This window comes from Polypterus senegalus, chromosome 6 (assembly GCF_016835505.1).
Source record: "Polypterus senegalus isolate Bchr_013 chromosome 6, ASM1683550v1, whole genome shotgun sequence".
NCBI classification, from domain to species: Eukaryota; Metazoa; Chordata; class Cladistia; order Polypteriformes; family Polypteridae; genus Polypterus; species Polypterus senegalus.
The window spans coordinates 105,793,538-105,812,595 of NC_053159.1; the positions used below are offsets into that span (position 1 = coordinate 105,793,538).

The following is a 19,058-nucleotide window of genomic DNA, read 5'->3' on the forward strand; positions in this document are numbered from 1 at the left end:
GGAGTGTTGGGAGAAGGGGCCTGAGTGCACATTTCATGCACCAACTATAAATACTTCCTCCTTAAATTTTAATTCTTGAGGTATTTAAGTTTTAGAACAACCTTTCCCTCTTCTTTGTGTTCAATACATACAGTATAGCTTATCTGTATTATTGGATGCTTTTAGCAGGGAAAAATGCTATAAATAGAATATTGAGAAAAGTTCCTATGAATGCATAACTAAATAACCTTCAATCTTTTCTTACTTTTCTTTAACTCAGTAAGGATAAAAAAAAAAAGATTTGAATAATATCAAAGTTTCATATCCACAATCAGCCTTGCATTACTAGAGGATTCCCAATGTGTATTGTAGAGTGTCTCATAATTATAATCCAAATAATTATGCAAACTTTATCATTTTTAATAGGCATAAGTGAGAGAACTTGTCAATGTAGCTCTTGTCTAATTTAAAAAATATTAAGCGATTTTGACAACCTCTTGATCCTACAGCATGTAGAGAACAGCATAGCAGAGCTAAAACATGTCACGTATACAATAATAAGAAGAGTATGTAGCTATGGTTTCCTTCCTCTGCCCTTCTGTTAAGATTGGTTTTTCTTCCCAACTTTCCCAACCCATAATAAACTGCTCAAAAAATTAAAGGAGCACTTTGAAAACACATCAGATCTCAATTGGAAGAAAATCATGCTGGATATCTATACTGATATGGACTTGGTAATGTGCAGCAACTCAAAATTGTACTCAGTAGATTGTATTGCCCATATTTGCTTGTATGCTTGCTTGACAACATCGGGGCATGCTCCTAATGAGACGGATGGTGTCCTGGAGGATCTCCTCCCAGATCTGGACCAGGGCATCACCGAGCTCTTGGTTAGTTTGAGGCGCAACCTGGTGGCGTCAGATGGACCGAAACATAATGTCCCAGAGGTGTTCTATTGGATTTAGGTCAGGCGAACATAAGGGCCAGTCAATGGTATCAATTCCTTCTTCCTCCATTAACTGCCTGCATACTCTCGCCACATGAGGCTGGTCATTGTCGTGCACCAGGATGAACCCAGGACCCACTGCACCAGCATAGGGTCTGACAATGGGTCCAAGGATTTCATCCCGATACCTAATGGTAGTCAAGATGCCATTGTCTAGCCTGTAGAGGTCTGTGTGTCCCATCATGGATATGCCTCCCCAGACCATCGATGACCTAACACCAAACCGGTCATACTGAACAATATTACAGGGGAAGCATAACGTTTTCCACGGATTCTCCAGACTCTTTCACATTTGTCACATGTGCTCAAGGTGAACCTCCTTTCATTTTGCGCCAGTGGTGGACCTGCCAATTCTGGTAATCTGTGGTAAATACCAATCGAACTCCATGGTGCCAGGCAGTTAAGCACAGGGCCCACTAGAGGACGTCAGGCCTTCAGGCCACCCTTATGAAGTCTGTTATTTAACTGTTGCAAACAAAGAGAAAAAAAAACTGCTGGACTAAATAATGATTTGTTTCCATTTTTGTAGCTTTGGACTTTACATCTCAGCTGTAGTATATGCATTTACTTTGTCTTACAAGTCGCATTTAGGATCACCATATAGGTTTATTTGACCAATGTGGCTGCCATAATTAGTATTTTTGTAAAGAAAATATGTTCTCTGCTTTCTTAAAGGTCTTTTCTCTGTCACTTTAGGTTTGATACTGAACTGTCTCAGGCTCAGACAGAAGCTCAACGAGAGAAACTCCAAAGAGAGAAGTTAAACAGAGAGAAGGATGCACTTACTGGGGACGTGTTTAGCTTGAAGCAGCTTCTAGAGGTAATAATTGCGTTCTTTGGAAGAATGGTTATATATTAAGTAACTGAATCTAAATGCGCTTATTAGGCAGCAGAAGGCAACAGGTCAGCTTTGTCGTATTAAGTAACATATTTTAAAGAAGCAGAGGTATTTTCTGTAATTATTTTTGTTTTGTGTGATATGTTTCTGTTATCTATAACACTGGTTTTGAAGAATAAGTTGAATATTTTCAAGTTCTACTAATCTACTATTGCCATTTAATTAAAAATTTATGTCCATACGAACTGCTCAAGAAGAATTTGAAGTTTTTGACATACAGTATTCTTTTTCCATGCAACTTTTTTTTAGGTATATTTATTAGGAGTGAAGTATTCATTGTTAGCACTTTGTCTCTTGGGAAGAAACGGCTTCTTCCTAAATGGACAGTAATAATGTACACAGAGTGTTTGAGTTTGTTGGATCTCCCTTGGTACTTTACTGTCCTGAAAGATTCCTTTTCCTAGCAGATGCTGATGTGATAGCAATCTATACTCAGCGGGAGGGAGGTGAAATTGCTCAGAGAGATTATTAGACCATAGAGATGTGTGGGAGGATTATTTGTATCAATTTACCCTAAACAGCCTCTTTGGGACCACTGGCCTCCAGCTCTAGGACACAAAGCAGTTTTAAGAATCTTATTTTACTACATTGCATTGCTTTTATTACCTTCTGTGTAAAACCCACTAAAGCATTAATAAAAGCCTGCATGACTTTCTGACTGTACTTTCTCCCATTTAAGTTGGGTATTCCTCCATCCCCACATTGTGACTTCCCAGTTCATCAGCATTTAACATTTGTATTGTGTGTACCTAAAGTCTCATTCTAATGAATTGAAATCTTCTCTTAGCTCCTTTATAATTTTTCAAATGTTAGTTTTTGGAGCATTGTTAATGATTTATATCTATGTACACCAATATCATACTTGTGTAGTACCTTCCCTTTCAACATTGCTTCATAATGCTTTAGCTGCTTCTCTGCCTTCAAAAATGTGAAGAGCAGCAGTTAAAAAATAAAGGTGCCTAAAATATAACATCTGTTAATCTTTCATTCAATTAATCAGATTTTGTCATTAGTGAACTTTGCATCAGTGGAAAAGTTTACCATGTTCTATTTGCCTCCCTTTTTATCTGCCTAGGATAAAGATTCAGAGATTAATGCTCTTAATCAGAAAGTGGAGCAGCTTGATGCAGAGCTTCAAGACCTCTCTTCTCAGGAGTCCAAAGATGAAGCATCCCTTGCCAAAGTCAAAAAACAGCTACGTGACCTTGAAGCTAAGGTTAAAGATCAAGAGGAAGAGCTTGATGAGCAGGCAGGAACCATCCAGATGCTAGAGCAGGTATGCCCAAGAAATTGGGATTAGGAAAGTATCATTTAAAATGTTTCAAACATATTTAATTGTTGCAAATGTTTTTTGTGAATAATTAAACTTGCTCTATTTTTTTAATCATGATTATAAATTCATGTAAATGGTCTGCTTTCCCAGTTTTCGTGTTAAATACTTATTAAAGCTAATTGTTTCAGATACCTAATATATTTGATACATAAGGCATAACTTTTGGCACTCATTTGAAAAGAATGCATTTATATATTTTTTTTAATTGCAATTAAGTACTAGTGCATTAAATTATATATTAGTAATTACAACATACAAAGCAGTGAATTAAGGCAAAACTAAAAGAATTAAACCTCTTGAAAAGCACTGCAGGAATATGTTTGTATACTTCCGTGTGGTGATAATCAAAACTCTATATTGTTAATGCAATCTTTAAAAGTTCTGTTCCCACTTTCTAAAGCTCTTAAATACTTTAATTTGTGAAACATGGAAATTAATTTGCACGTGTGCACCTTTGCAGCTGCAGAGCATGAGTGAAGTTCAAAGTTCAGTAGAAGGAAAAAAAACATTTCATACTTCATTTTTTACACTTTACAAAGGCAAAGCTGCGGTTAGAAATGGAGATGGAGCGGTTGAGACAAACTCACTCCAAGGAGATAGAGAGCAAGGATGAGGAGGTTGAAGAGGTCCGTCAATCATGCCAGAAGAAGGTATGCTTTATCTACAGACTACTGGTAGGTGGCTGCAGTTTAGACTTGAGATCTCGGGTGCTTTCAGTAGTTAACTTTGCTGGAAGGAAGTGAAAGAAAACCAGTCCTTTTAAAAGAAATATTTAAAACTCTGAGTGTAGTCATATGTATTCAAACTTGATTCAACATTCCTTTTAGTCTAGTAATGGGAAATGCACTGTGGATAATGTGGTTCATATTTTCTTCTAAAATTGTAAATGGTACATTTGTACCATTGTAGGAAACACATTAAGTTCTAATATCAATGTATTTCTAAATAATGACCGCTGTTCACTTTGGTAATATCTGTGTACTATGTACACACCGGTTAACAGTGTTCTGTGAAATATCCAGGCAAATGACTTATAGCCCAGTTACTGTCTTCTATGGAGTTTTGCACATTTTCTGTGAAAACCTACATGTTCATGCCACATTACAAAATATTTGAAAATTAGTATTATTGTTTTCCACTGCAGGAAGTATGTGGCCTGCAATAAATGCCTACAATGAATAATGGCCTCATCCAGGTTTGGTCCAACCTTGTGCTGCAAATATAGATGGCACCTACATACAATTTTTATTTTTAATATGTACCTGCACGTGAATATATTTGTTTCTACTCAAAGAAATGTGACTTCATTTGACTTCATTATAACAGCTCAGTAGTCTGGTGATTATAGAAAATTCCCTTCTGTATCTGTTAATGTCTTTTTTAAAGTGCTTTGGTATTTTTTGTCTGTTCTCCTATTAGTTGAAACAAATGGAAGTTCAGCTTGAGGAAGAATATGAAGATAAACAGAAGGTCCTTCGTGAAAAGAGAGAGTTGGAAAACAAGTTGTCAGCTGTTAGTGACCAGGTAAGATCTGAAAAAGAGAAGGCATTTATTTGTACAAAAACATTGGCCTTCTCCAAAAGTCTGGTGAGCGTCTCATTTTTACCATTAAATATCTGAATTGTTTTATTTTTATACCTGATGTTTGTATAGGAAAATCATAGCAAATTAAGCACAGTACAGTGGTCTCAATTTATTTATATTTTTAAAAGGTCACACACCATGACTTGGAGACAGAGAAACGATTGCGAAAGGATCTGAAGCGTACCAAAGCACTGCTGGCTGATGCTCAAATAATGCTTGATCACCTGAAGAACAATGCACCCAGCAAACGGGAAATTGCACAACTTAAAAATCAGGTTTGAAGTCCAAATATTTGAGGCACTTTAAAGAAATATAACAAAATAATGTTTTGATAGCTTAACTGTTGTACAGAATCATAGAAATGATAGCACCCTGCTATATTCACACCTCAACTCTATCATAACAACAGTGCAGGAAATTAACAACAACAATAATTAACAACACACAATCAAACTTAGCACCTTTGTAGGAGCATAAGAAAATTATTCTGAAAATATCTAAAAGCGGCTGCCCAAGCTGTCATGGGAGGATCTACTGAGTAGCCACTCTAGGCTGCAGATTGCTTGCTTAACTTAAATTAAACTTAAATTGCCAGAGCCTACGAAAAAACTCGTAAATCCGTCCCACCTTAAATCGCTTCTTAAAATCGTTCACAGCTCTCCACCAGCGTCTTTTGTCATCTAAATGTGCTGATAAAAATTAGGCTACAAAGCAGCCGGCTATTCCATCCCCCCACCGACTTAGAACGTGCACGAACTTCTCCCAGCTCATGCCTTGATTGAGTATTTGGGAGTGAAGTGGAGTTTTAGAGTGGAAATAATAGATCGTTGTTTGGAACACACGCATTTCATGTCTGTTCCGTTTGTACAGTAATCTGTGTAAACACATTGTTAAAACAGAAACGTTTTTTATATTCTAGTAGTAGATGACAAAATGTAGGCATAAACTATATAATGTATGAAGCCTGAAGTCCAAATATCAAAAGAAATATTTTCACAGAAGGTACAAATCTAACACAACAATTGTGCTTTTATTCAAAAAATATAACTACAGAAACAAAATGCTGCCTTAACAAGCGACTTTGACAATGGTTTGTTATGACTTCTTCCGTGGCACAATTGACTCAGCTACCGACTGGGAATCAAAAGGTCGTGAGTTCGATTCTGCACCTCTCCGTTTTGAGAAGTAAACTGTCTTACTATTTTGGAATAAAAACATACATTTGATTTCAGTCTGTAACAGCTAGTGTAATTTATGATACTTGTAAAGGGTAGCTTTGGTTTTTTTTAGTCAGTTTTATTATCTCGGCCGCATTCACGAGCCCAAATACACCCCACCCCCGCATCTGATACTGCTGTTTTCACATAGACACGCTGTAACAGAGGTAAACTCAGCTCCCTTCTACATCGGAGCAAGAATGCACATACCATTGCTTGCATACTAAAGTGTCAGCAGGCACTTTTCGTGGCATTACACACAGTTTTGAGCATGCCCTCTGCACACTACTTGTGACTTTAGGCTTTAGGAAGTAAGTAAATAAATAAAGGTAAATCGTGTCATAAAATGATTTCTTCAAAACGTCGAATGTTATTTATTTGGCACGGACATGTCTGCATGCACTTTTTGTGGCATTACACATGTATTTTTTGAGCATGTCCATGCCAAATAATTAACGCTGTTCGTTTTCAAATAATATTGCATTTCTCTCTATGCTGTGGTTTCTATTACACACCTAAAAGAAAGAGACAATATATGTGAAAACATCATCGCACAAATGCAATATTATTTGAAAACAAACAGCGTCCGATCAGCTGTAAAATTATGGTATTTCTAAATGTTTGCTTTTTTCAGTCTGATTCTCTCAGTCAGACTGTATATTTGACTCTTATTCAGTGCACACAAGAACATGCAGGTAGCCAGATGCCGTATGCTACAACATGCTGGTGGTGATCAACGCACATTTTAAAAAAAGAAAGAGACAAATATATGTGACGTTTTGAAGAATTCATTTTATGACACGATTTACCTTTATTTATTTACTTACTTCCTAAAGCCTAAAGTCACAAGTAGTGTGCAGAGGGCATGCGCAAAACTGTGTGTAATGCCACGAAAAGTGCCTGCTGACACTTTAGTATGCAAGCAATGGTATGTGCATTCTTGTTCCGATGTAGAAGGGAGCTGAGTTTACCTGTGTTACAGCGCATCTATGTGAAAACAGCAGTATCAGATGCGGGGTGGGGTGTATTTGGGCTTGTGAGTGCGGGCCGAGATAATAACTGACTAAAAAAAAAAAAAAGCAAAAACAAAGCTAACCTTTACAAGTATCATAAATTACTCTAGCTGTTACAGACTGAAATCAAATGTATGTTTTTATTCCAAAATAGTAAGACTAAGAGCAGTTTACTTCTCAAAATGGAGAGGTGCAGGATCGAACTCGCGACCTTTTGATTCCCAGTCGGTAGCTGAGTCAATTGCGCCATGGAAGAAGTCAAAACAAACGATTGTCAAAGTCTCTTGTTAAGGCAGCTTTTTGTTTCTGTAGTTATATTTTTTGAATAAAAGTGCAATTGTTGTGTTAGATTTGTACCTTCTGCGAAAATATTTCTTTTAATATTTGGACTTCAGGCTTCATACATTATATAGTTTATGCCTGCATTTTGTCATCTACTACTAGAATATAAAAATCGTTTCTGTTTTAACAATGTGTTTACACAGATTACTGTAGAAACGGAACAGACATGAAATGCGTGTGTTCCAAATAATGATCTATTATTTCCACTCTAAAACTCCGCTTCACTCCCAGAAAATCAATCAAGGCATGAGCTGGGAGAAGTTTGTGCATGTTCTAATTCAGTGTGGGGATGGAATAGCCGGCTACTTGCAGCTTTTCTTTTAACAGCACATTTAGATTAACAAAAGACGCTGGTGGAGAGGTGAGAACGGTTTTAAGAAGCGATTTAAGGTGGGACGGATTTACGAGTTTTTTCGTAGGCTCTGGTAATTCTATTGTTAAGCATCAATGCAGTAATGCAGCAGTGAAGTTGTTGTCCCAACATCTTTACAGTTGTAATTAATTCAAAGTCCTGTGAAACTGCTGTTCACCCAAGTGACAATGAGTATGTTCTAGTCCATGCATAATTTGATTTTAAAGATTAACGACCTGTCCAAATTTTGGATTTGTTTTTGATGCTTTGTTTAATTTGGACAGTTGGAAGAATCGGAATTCACATGTGCTGCAGCAGTCAAAGCTCGAAAATCCATGGAAGTAGAAATTGAAGACCTTCACATACAAATGGATGACATCTTGAAGAGCAAGTCTGCAGTGAGTATTTGCTTCTAGTTTTCTTTTTTTATTGCCTTGTTGCCAAGTCTAAATATTTACCATAAGGAGCTTTGTCACAGAGGACTATGGGTATTGGTAATAATAGGGTAACATGTTATTTTTCTTTTGCATATCTGCTCATTTTTCAGTCATGCTACCTGAGCCCAGTATTAATGCTAAAGTTGAACGTTGTAAAAACTATACAAGTATACACATGCAGTACTTTTAACAGTATCTTGCTTTTTTATGTTGTGGATTGTAAGCTTTTAACAAATACCTTCTTTAACTCTACCTGCAGCATAGCCGCTCTGCTTCCTGCCAGAGGCAAAGGCCATGAGTTCAATTATTGTAGTGGCTGCTGGGAAATGGTTTTGTGTGTAATGGTATGTTTTGAAATCCATTTCCAATTTGAACAAGACATATAACTGCAAAATGCATTGGGATTTAATAACACTGTCTTGAGCAGATTATTATCTGTGTACCACGGAAAAAAGTAATTGAGTTCGCATAATGGCAAGGGAATAGCTAAACTATTTTTTTTGGTTTTATTTATTGCACTGACTGCTTATACCTAAAAGGGTTTCATATTCTCTAGATGGTTATGAGCACCTTTTATTTGTTGTCCTCATTTTAAGTAAAAATAAATAAACAAATCTGTTTAAGTTGAACACTTCAGCTGTTATGCATTTCAACAACATATGGTACATAACCTAACAACATTAGTGAAACCTACAGATTTTGATGCCGTGCAGCAATGTAAAAGGCAGTTAGCCATTCCTTTCAAAAGGGAGTCATATTCAGTTATTAATAAGGGTCTGCAATGGCATTTGACTTTGGGTCAAGACCAAACATTTAAAAAAAACTGGTTTGTTTTGCTCCCTTTTGTCTTCATAGGCTGTACCAAAATCATCCACAGCAGTGTCTGTTATTTTTTGTGTATTTGGTTGTTGATTAATGCAGCATAGGGCATAGAAATGCCTACAACATGATCAAATAAAATATACCTGCGGACATTGAAGTAGGTTGTTAATTGAAAAAGAGTAGCAGGGTGTTTATTCAGTCAGAATCACTTTTAGAAATACTGTTGTGGCTATATTGAGTATTCCTGACTGATCGTGTTCACAGACCCCTTTTGCACATAGAACTAGGACATTACTACGTTAACCATCCCAGGAGGTAACTGGGATTTACTTGGTTCACAGTGAATTTATCTGTTTGACTACCTGGCTCAGATAAATAGCAGTCTTATATAACAATATTAACTAATAGAGGGAAATCTTGAACATGTATAAAAGTTATGCCATGATTGACCCTACAATAGTATTTGTTTCTGTCTAGAGGAAAATAGGTAATAGCAGATCTATTATTAATATTGCCAGGCAAATGACTTTCTAGATCAGCATATTTCATTCCCACAGACATATTCACGCTTAAAAAAAGCAGAAAGTAATGAATAGAACAGCCAGATATAAAGCAGTAAATATCTGGGGTACTGCCTTGTTTACTTCAATTTAAGATTGCAGTTCAGTGTTCATTTTACTGCCTCACTCAAGTGAGTACATATCAGTGTTTGTCATCAACAAGGAAGCTCCTGACATTAGTACTTCTGTTGCTTAAGGAAAATGCTTCTGTTTACTAACACAGGGTAGGCAGTGCCTTGCAGGACTCGTATGTAGTAACTGGCCAAAAGAATTTTCTCCTTGGCTGAAATTAATAGCAGTGCACATATTTTAGATCCTGTCTAATTTCTGAACATTGTAAGTAGCTAACCTTGGAAAACACACACATATCCACATTTTTGTTTTTAAAGGGCTTCCATGCTTGATTTTCAAAATACATTGTTAACATGACAATTTTATACAGACGTATAAAATAGGTTGTCAGGAATGACAGGTCAATTATTTAGGTAATCTTAGAATTCATTCGGAGGAGGGTTGAAATTATGTCCGGAAGTGGAATCTGTTTAAGAACCGGATGTGGAGTTGTAGCGGCTTGCCTTATGGGGATCTGTAGGGGAAGGACAAAGAGCATTAGGGCACCCAGTCAACCCTTCTCTCTGCATACAACATTCAGTTAAGCCCATTGACTTCCCCCCATATGCACGTGTATGACAAGTGTTATTTTGAAAGTGGACTGTATCCTTATCAAAGATTATAATATCTAAAAGATATGACCTGTCGAAAGTAGATAGATTAGTTTAAATATATCTGTAGTAAGAACTCACTTCTGTAAATGTTTCTGATTATATAAATAAGACATTGTCATTGTTGTTTATATTAAAAGTAGATGAATTTTGGTACTAATTGCCTTGATTATTGCAAAGAAAACATTCTGCTTTTAATATTGAAATAATGCGTTATTGTGGTAAAGAACCAGTTTAACTGTAACTCTCAGTGATTTCTATATTGCAAAGAAAATGGATTGAATTTCCCCTATACCGTCTTCCCTGTGGTGCTGATGTGCACTTATGCCTGTAGCAGCATGTCAGTTTGATAAGACTGACACCTGCGGCACACATCCTGTAGCCTACTGTATATAGCAACAGCACAGCTCCTATTTTCTGCTTACACTCTTCGCAGAATTGGCGATTTTGCTGTATGTTACTAAAGTGAAAAGGGTTTTTTTGTGGATATTTGAAAGGAGACTCTGACTTAGTTTGGTAATCATTTCAATGAGCAATTACCTTTTTTAAATTGCATTCTATTTAAATAAAATTTAATAAATTTTGTCCATTATAAATTTCCCAGTCTGTTGCTGCAACATGTTAATAAGATAGATGTCATTGTGTCAGCATGTTTTAGAAGTCATTTCATTTCTCACTTATGAGCTAATGGATTCATTAGCTCCGTGAAGCCAACATATTTCACTCTTTATTAATATTTCCCATCATAGAATCGTTGCCACCGTTTCTGTACAATTTTAGTATGATTACAGAAATAACATTACCAATATTTTTTTACCAGCAGTATAAATGTTTTAAACTTCTAATACACCAGTTTATCTCTGTTTGCTACTTTTAAATGACAGGTAATGCTTACTAAGTAGTTATTTATATATTTACACAATATGTCTTTGTTTTATTTTGCATTTTTGTACTAACAGACATACCATTGGCTACAAGCTTGAATTACAAATCAAATAAAACAAGATAACTTCAGTCTGTGCAAATGCATGTGCAGTCTACATTTTGTTATTAATGTTAATGTAAAGGTTTATATTCTCTCTCTCTCTCTCTCTCTCTCTCTCTATATATATATATATATATATATATATATATATATATATATATATATATATATATATATATATATATATATAGTATATATAGTAGTGTGTGTGTGTGTGTGTGTATCTATATATATATATATATATATATACAATAATCCCTCCTCGATCGCAGGGGTTGCGTTCCAGAACCCCCCGCGATAGATGAAAATCCGCGAAGTAGAAACCATGTGTTTGTATGGTTATTTTTATATATTTTAAGCCCTTATAAACTCTCCCACACTGTTAACATTATTAGAGCCCTCTAGAAATGAAATAACACCCTTTAGTCAAAAGTTTAAACTGTGCTCAATGACAAGACAGAGATGACAGTTCTTTCTCACAATTAAAAAAATGCAAACATATCTTCCTATTTAAAGAATGCGTGTCAGGAGCAGAGAATGTCAGAGAGAGAGAACGAGATAAAAGCAAACAATCAAAAAATCAATACGTACTTTTGGGCTTTTAAGTATGCCGAAGCACTGCGATAAAGCGCCATTTTAAAGCGGCATCTTTTATAGGAACGTCCGTATCCTCTAGGCAAACAGCCCCTCTGCTCACAACCCATCCGTCAGGTGCAGAGAATGTCAGAGAGACAGAGAAAAGCAAACAATCAAGCACCGCGCGGGTTAGCATATTGTATATCATTGAGGAGTTTTATTTAATATGTAATACATGCTGTGATTGGGTAGCTTCTAAACCATCCACCAATAGCATCCCTTGTATGAAATCAACTGGGCAAACAAACTGAGGAAGCATGTACCATAAATTAAAAGACCCATTGTCCGCAGAAATCCGCGAACCAGCGAAAAATCTGTGATATATATTTAGATATGCTTACATTTAAAATCCGCGATGGAGTGAAGCCGCGAAAGTCGAAGCGTGATATAGCGAGGGAATCACTATATATATATATAGATAGATTAAATACTGTAAACCTGCATTATTAAAACAAGCCATATTATTTGAACACTTGCATAATAACAACAACAACATTTATTTATATAGCACATTTTCATACAAAAAATGTAGCTCAAAGTGCTTTACAAAATGAAGAATAGAAAAATAGAAGACACAACAATAAAAAATAAACATAAGTCAATATTAATTAACATAGAATAAGTAAGGTCCGATGGCCAGGGTGGACAGAAAAAACAAAAAAAAAAAAACTCCAAAGGCTGGAGAAAAAAAAATAAAATCTGTAGGGATTCCAGACCAAGAGACCGCCCAGTCCCCTCTGAATACTCACCGTATTCTTAATTTTCACATTTCAAGCATGGTGCATTTTCTTATCTGTCAAGATATCAAATAAGTTTTTTTTTTTTTACAGCTAGTGTACCAAGATTCTAGGGTATGAGAAAGACAAATATAGCCTTTATTATATGTATAAAAGGGATTAGATTGAGGTGAACCTGATAAATGTGATATAGTATTTGTCTGAAAAAGTTGGAAGGGCAAGTGCAGGTCGTATTTCTACCTAAACCTTTTTACTCTTTCTTGTGCCATATGAGATGTGTCTGTAAATTTGGAATCTACAGTAATTATATATTTATTAGGCATTCATCATATTTACTTCCAAACTAATACAGTAAGACATTATTAGTTCAAAATGAATAACTGCATTGAAATTTGACTTTTCTTATCTCATCATATTTTAATGAAATCTTGTTGCAGACTTGGTGGTGTCTTCATAAAGAACACATCCTAACATACAGTACTCTTTTTACACTATTACTATTCAGAAAATGCTTTGATCATTGTATTGTACAAATGTTGCTATAGCAGGGGTGGGCAATGTGAGTCCTGGAGGTCCACAGTGGCTGAAGGTTTTCGTTCAAACCCAATTACTTAATTAGAAACCAGTTGCATAATTTAAAAAAACAATCCTTTCCAATCTCAGACGTTATTTAATTTTACAGCTTGTTAGTCTGCAATATTATGTTCTTGTATCATAGATTTTGTTTTTCCTTTCCAAGGATATTATCCAAATGATTTGAAGCCTAAAACGGGCTATTTTCAGCTGTCACATTTTTCTGTTAAGTGTTTTACTGAAATAAATAGTGCATGATGAATCCACACAGGTATAAATGGAAACAATTAAGATGGAGAACCACTGGTTTCCTTGTCATTTGCATCTTATTGCTAATAAGGAGCCATTAAAAACAGTGAATGCAGCTGTTTAAGACTGAAATGAGCAATTAAGGGTAGGGAACCATAACAAATTGGACCACTAAAATGAAGCATCAAATGTCACTTGAGTAATAAGTGCTTTATCAGCAATAATTGACTTCTCATTAAGAAAATTTTTGGAACAAATACCTGCATCCACTGTGGCCCTCCAGGAACGACTTTGCCTACCCCTGTACTATTGGTACATTGCAGGCATATCACATAGTTGTTTGCCAAACAGGTCCATGCATTTATTCTTATATTTCACAACTGTTTAAGTTGGCTGTTTTGCGGAGTAAACCTCGAGTGTTTGTGTATACATGTATGTATGCCTGTACTCTGTGTGTGTGTGTGTGTGTGTGTGTATGTATATTTAGACATATGTGTGTGTGTATGTGTGTATAGTTACACGTGTGTGTGTGTATGTACTGGAATACTTCAAATAGACATGGGCAGTGGACACAGAAAATGACAACGGGGGTTATAGAGACAGGAATGGGGTCTTACAGCATGACTACTGTGAGACTGAGTGATACCAACAATAACATTTATTTATATAGCACATTTTCATACAAATAATGTAGCTCAAAGTGCTTTACAAGATGTCAAAATGAAAGTTCCAAGAAAAGAAAACAGATTAGGTAAGAATAATCTATACTAATAAAAGGCAAAGCCCTCACTCACTCACTAATTCTCCAACTTCCCGTGTAGGTAGAAGGCTAAAATTTGGCAGGTTTATTCCTTACAGCTTACTTACAAAAGTTTAGCATGTTTCATTTCGAAAAATTCTACACGTAACGGTCTACAACGTCCGCCATGTTGAACTTTCTTATTCATGGCCCCATCTTCACGAAATTTGGTAGGCGGCTTCCCTGCGCTAACCGAAACACATTTACATACCTATTTCGATGGCATGACGCCACTGTCGGCCGCCATATTGAACTTTCCAACGTCACTAATTTTCCAACTTCCCTTGTAGGTAGAAGGCTGACCCCATCTTCACGAAATTGGGTAGGTGGCTTCCCTGCGCTGACCAAAACCGATGTACATACTTATTTCGGTGGTATGACGCCACTGTCGGCCGCCATATTGAACTTTTCAACGGTCTTTGTTATTTATGGGCCCATCTTCAAGAAATTTGGTATGCGGGTTCCCAACGCTAACTGAATCCTACTTACGTACATATATACGTCCATAGCCTGCAGTTCGCTCACCGTGTGAGGCGGCGTTGGGTCCCCCATCCCAACGCCTCCCACGTTGTTGGCTGCCTGCCTATATAAGGCCGTCCGTCGCTGCAGTCTCTACATTCCCTTCCTTGCTTCACCACGGGATTCACGTCTCCCTGCTGATAACTACAGCCTTTTTATTTAATCCACGGCTTCTCTGCTGTTTTATTGTTCATTTATTACGATTATAGTTATTGTGTAGGTATTTTAGACTTACTTTACATTGTTCAGGTACCCATTTCTTTTATCATTCCAACCGTACCCCCATTAACATGTCTATCGAGGTGATCGCCATCGATCAAAGAACTGTCACTTACCGAGTGGTTTCCATGCCCGGAGATGGCATCTACCTTTTCCATTCTCTTTGTTACATATTGCATGGCCATATCAGGCTCACTCTTGATATCCGGAGGAACATTGTGTCTTATGTATTAAATGACTGGGGCAGGTTCAAGGTGTGGACTGGTGACGGTACAGGAGATAATTATACTACACAGGAGCACTATAAGAGTGAAATGCTTAAGCCCTTCACCTATGCATCTGCATGTGAGTTGATGGCTGCCGCTGAATTGTTCGGTTGTCGCTTTCAAGTGTACCGAAATGGCCAAATATTTTACACCTTCCAATGCCTCTTAACCATCTTAGATCAACAGGTGACGATTTCAGTAGTGGACACTTTGATGTTTATGAATGTTTAAATTCTCAAAAGCTGGATGTAAAGTTATCGATGAAACTGGTTGTATACTTACAACGCTTGACAGATGCCGAATGTCTCTTCAACACAAGTCCTACAAATACTGTCCTAATTGAAACAAACCATGAATCTCAAACCAATTATGACAGCAGCAATCCAAGCTGTGAGATTTGAAACAAGATTACTGTTCACATGGCCAACTGTACGTTGCATGCTCAAGCGTAAGCTCAGTGCACAGCTTGGTCATATTACAACCTGAGGGCCGAACTCACAACGTGGTATACAAAGAGATCCTTAACAAATAATTATTGGTATATTTTCCCTCAGTTTAAAAGGTTTAATTTTCTTCTTAATAAAAATTTTAAGGCAGTACTTCGCCACTACGAAGCACGGGTATTTTGCTAGTAATGAATAAATAAAAAAACAAATTCATACAATCTTATAAATCATAGATATATAATTGTTAGATGAACAGCATCCCTTTTGATAATATCATATTGCAAATTTCTAATGATGAGTCTGATGATAATGTCAGATAGCCAAGAGGACAAAAAAAACAAACACACACAAAATAAAAAAAAAAAAAAAACACTCCAGTTAACACTAGAATTACCAAAGCCTACGGAAAAACTTGTAAATCCGGCCCACCTTAAATCCCTTCGCACCTCTCTGTCAGCGTCTGTTGTCCTATAAATGTGCCGATAAAGGCAAGCAGCCTACTATTCCATCCCCCCACCCCCGCAGAACGTGCACAAAGTTCTCCCAGCTCATGCCTTGATTATCTGGGAGTGAAGTGCTGGAGCTTTAGAGTGGAAATAATAGATTGTTATTTGTAACACATGCATTTCATGTGTGTTCCGTTTCTACAATAATCTGTATAAACACATTGTTAAAACAGAAACGTTTTTCATATTTTAGTAATAAATAACAAAATGTAGGCATAAACTATATAATGTATGAAGCCTGAAGTCCAAAGATCAAATAAACACTTTCACAAATGGTTCAAGGACGCTACAACAGCTTCCATGGCGTAGCAGTAAAATTTGCTGACTTGTAATCAAGAGTCCCCAGTTCGATCCCGACTTCCTACTATATTTGCCGTTTTCAGTAGTGAGCTGCTCTTATTGTAAATATTTTACAGTAAACACATACATTTGGTTTGCGTCTGTAACAGCCGATATACATTTATAGTACTTGTAAAAGTTACCTTTTTTTTTCACTTTTATTCTCTCAGTCACGATCACGATACATACCACCTCCCCAGCCAGTGATCTGACGCTCTTACTTTTTATCTGAAACTGGGAATAACTGTTGATGGGAGTTGTGTTTCGAGGCAATGGAACTGGACATTCTCTGATCTGGATGAATAAAAGGTGACACAAACGCTGGTGAATCTGCCTTCTTCGTATATCACCGTCACTTGATTTCTTTTTTTTAATTCAGTTTTATTGAGTGTTCCTGCTCACGCTGAATTAGTATGCACTTTATGGTCCATGATGTCAAAGTCGCACTGACCAAAAAAAAAAAGCAGAGACATAGGTATATATGATATTTGGAATTATTCATTTTATGACTTGTGTAGTACATTTCGGAAAAAACTGTGGCATGGATGCAACATTATTCATATTATATGTCATTCATTTGTCATTCACATAACATCTTGCGGTTGTAAACAGTGACTGTGTGTTTTTTTCTTTCCCCGATCTTGCCAATCTCTATTTTGCTGTATGGTGGTGTTTCTTTTGTACTCCAGGACATGCAGAGGAAAGAATTGTACAGAAAGGTCAGTTCAGAGCTATATGCATTCATGAAATTCAAATGTTAACAGTTCACACACACACACAAGGACTGTTCTTCCTACATTTACGACGTGTATCTTTTGTAATGTACATACTTCTCTCTATATATGCATATAGTGCTGAACTGACTTCTCTGTGCTATTCTTTCCTCTGGTGGGGGGGGGTGGCATAGCAGGCTGCTTGCTGATTGTCTTTATCTGCACATTTACGGGACGAAAGACGCTGACGGAGAGGTGTGATGGGATTTACGGTGGGCCAGATTTACGAGTTTTTTCGTAGACTCTGGTAATTCTAGTGTTAAGCTGGAGGAAAAAAAACTAAATCTGTAGAGGTTCCACCCAGCCACCACTGGGCAGTCTGCCCAACATACAGTAAATGTTCTTAAATTATTCCTCATTGTTTCCAGGCTTCATCCTAGAGGATTTGATGCATTCGGTTTCATGGGCAGCTGGAATCCCTACATTTATTCTGACATCATAGGTGATGGAACTGAAGAACAACTGGGCATCAAGACTTGGGTTTGGCTGCTGTGTAGCCAACAGTCTTTTTAACCACAACATTATTTATTGTCATAGCATGTTTTCATACAAATGATGTAGCTCAAAATCCTTTACAAGATGAAGAAAGAAAAAAGAAAGAATGTAAAAATTAGACAATACTAATTAACAAAGAATAAAGTAAGGTCTGATGGCCAGGGAGGACAGAATAAACAAAAAAAAAACTCCAGAGAGTTGGAGAAAAAAACAATCAGCAAGGGTTCCAGGGCCATGAGACTGCCCAGCCCCCACTAGGCATTCTATCTAACATAAATTATCTGAATCAGCCCTCATGGTTTCCAGGCTTCACGTGGAAGAATTAGACGATGATGGTCATACGGACCTCTGGCCTTCAATGCATCAATGTAGGGACTGCACGGTGCTTTGATCAGGTGTTGGTGGCGCAGATCACCGTTTTCACCTGGCGAATTTCTATCAGTAAACTAATCCAGATTTTAGGTGCATAACAACAGACGGCTGCCTCACCACTTCCTTTAAGTTTAGCTCTTGGAATTATAAGCAGGCACTCTTTTGAAGATCTAAGGTTAGTATTTGGAATGTAAGGTGAAAGGCATTCCAAGGTATAGGATGGAGCGAGATTATTTAATGCTTTGTAAATCATAAGCAGTATTTTAAAGTCAATTCTAAATGACATGGGTAACCAATGTAGTGACATCAAAACTGGAGAGATGTGTTCAGATTTTCTTTTCCTATTTAAGATTCTGGCAGCTGTATTCTGCACTAGTTGCAATCGATTTATGTCTTTTTTGGGTAGTCCTGAGAGGAGTGCGTTACAGTAATCTAGTTGACTTAAAACAAAAGCATGAACTAATTTTTCAGCATCTTGCAAAGGTATAAGGCATCTAATTTTTGCTATATTTCTTAAGTGAAAAAATGCTGTCCTAGTAATCTGATTAATATGTGATTTAAAATTTAGGTCAGAGTTAGTAATTACCCCAGAATTCTTTACCTCTGTCTTAACTTTCAAATCTATTGGATAAAGTTTATTTCTAATACCCTCATTATATCCATTTTTGCCAACTACTACTCATCCATTCAGAAACACAAGTAAGACATTATGTCAGTGAGACAAGAGAGTTGTTGTCATCAGGTACTATTGATAAATACAGTTGTGTGTCATCAGCATATCTGTCATAGCTTACGTTATGCCTTGAGATAGTCTGACCTAATGGAAGCTATATATAGATACAAAAGAGCAGTGGGCCTAGGATTGATCCTTTTGGAACA

General features: G+C 36.7%; 1 protein-coding gene across 12 annotated transcripts in view; it reads left to right on the plus strand.

The window, feature by feature from the left end:
- The window catches only part of LOC120531362 (unconventional myosin-XVIIIa-like), a 295,511-nt gene that overhangs the window by 223,240 nt on the left and 53,213 nt on the right, over positions 1-19,058 (plus strand). For all 12 annotated transcript variants that reach the window (XM_039756696.1, XM_039756697.1, XM_039756698.1 and 9 more), the window contains 6 exons: positions 1,682-1,805; positions 2,959-3,159; positions 3,756-3,866; positions 4,636-4,740; positions 4,929-5,075; positions 8,009-8,122. In XM_039756696.1, coding sequence (XP_039612630.1) covers positions 1,682-1,805; positions 2,959-3,159; positions 3,756-3,866; positions 4,636-4,740; positions 4,929-5,075; positions 8,009-8,122 — 802 coding nt within the window. The remainder of the gene's footprint in view (positions 1-1,681; positions 1,806-2,958; positions 3,160-3,755; positions 3,867-4,635; positions 4,741-4,928; positions 5,076-8,008; positions 8,123-19,058) is intronic.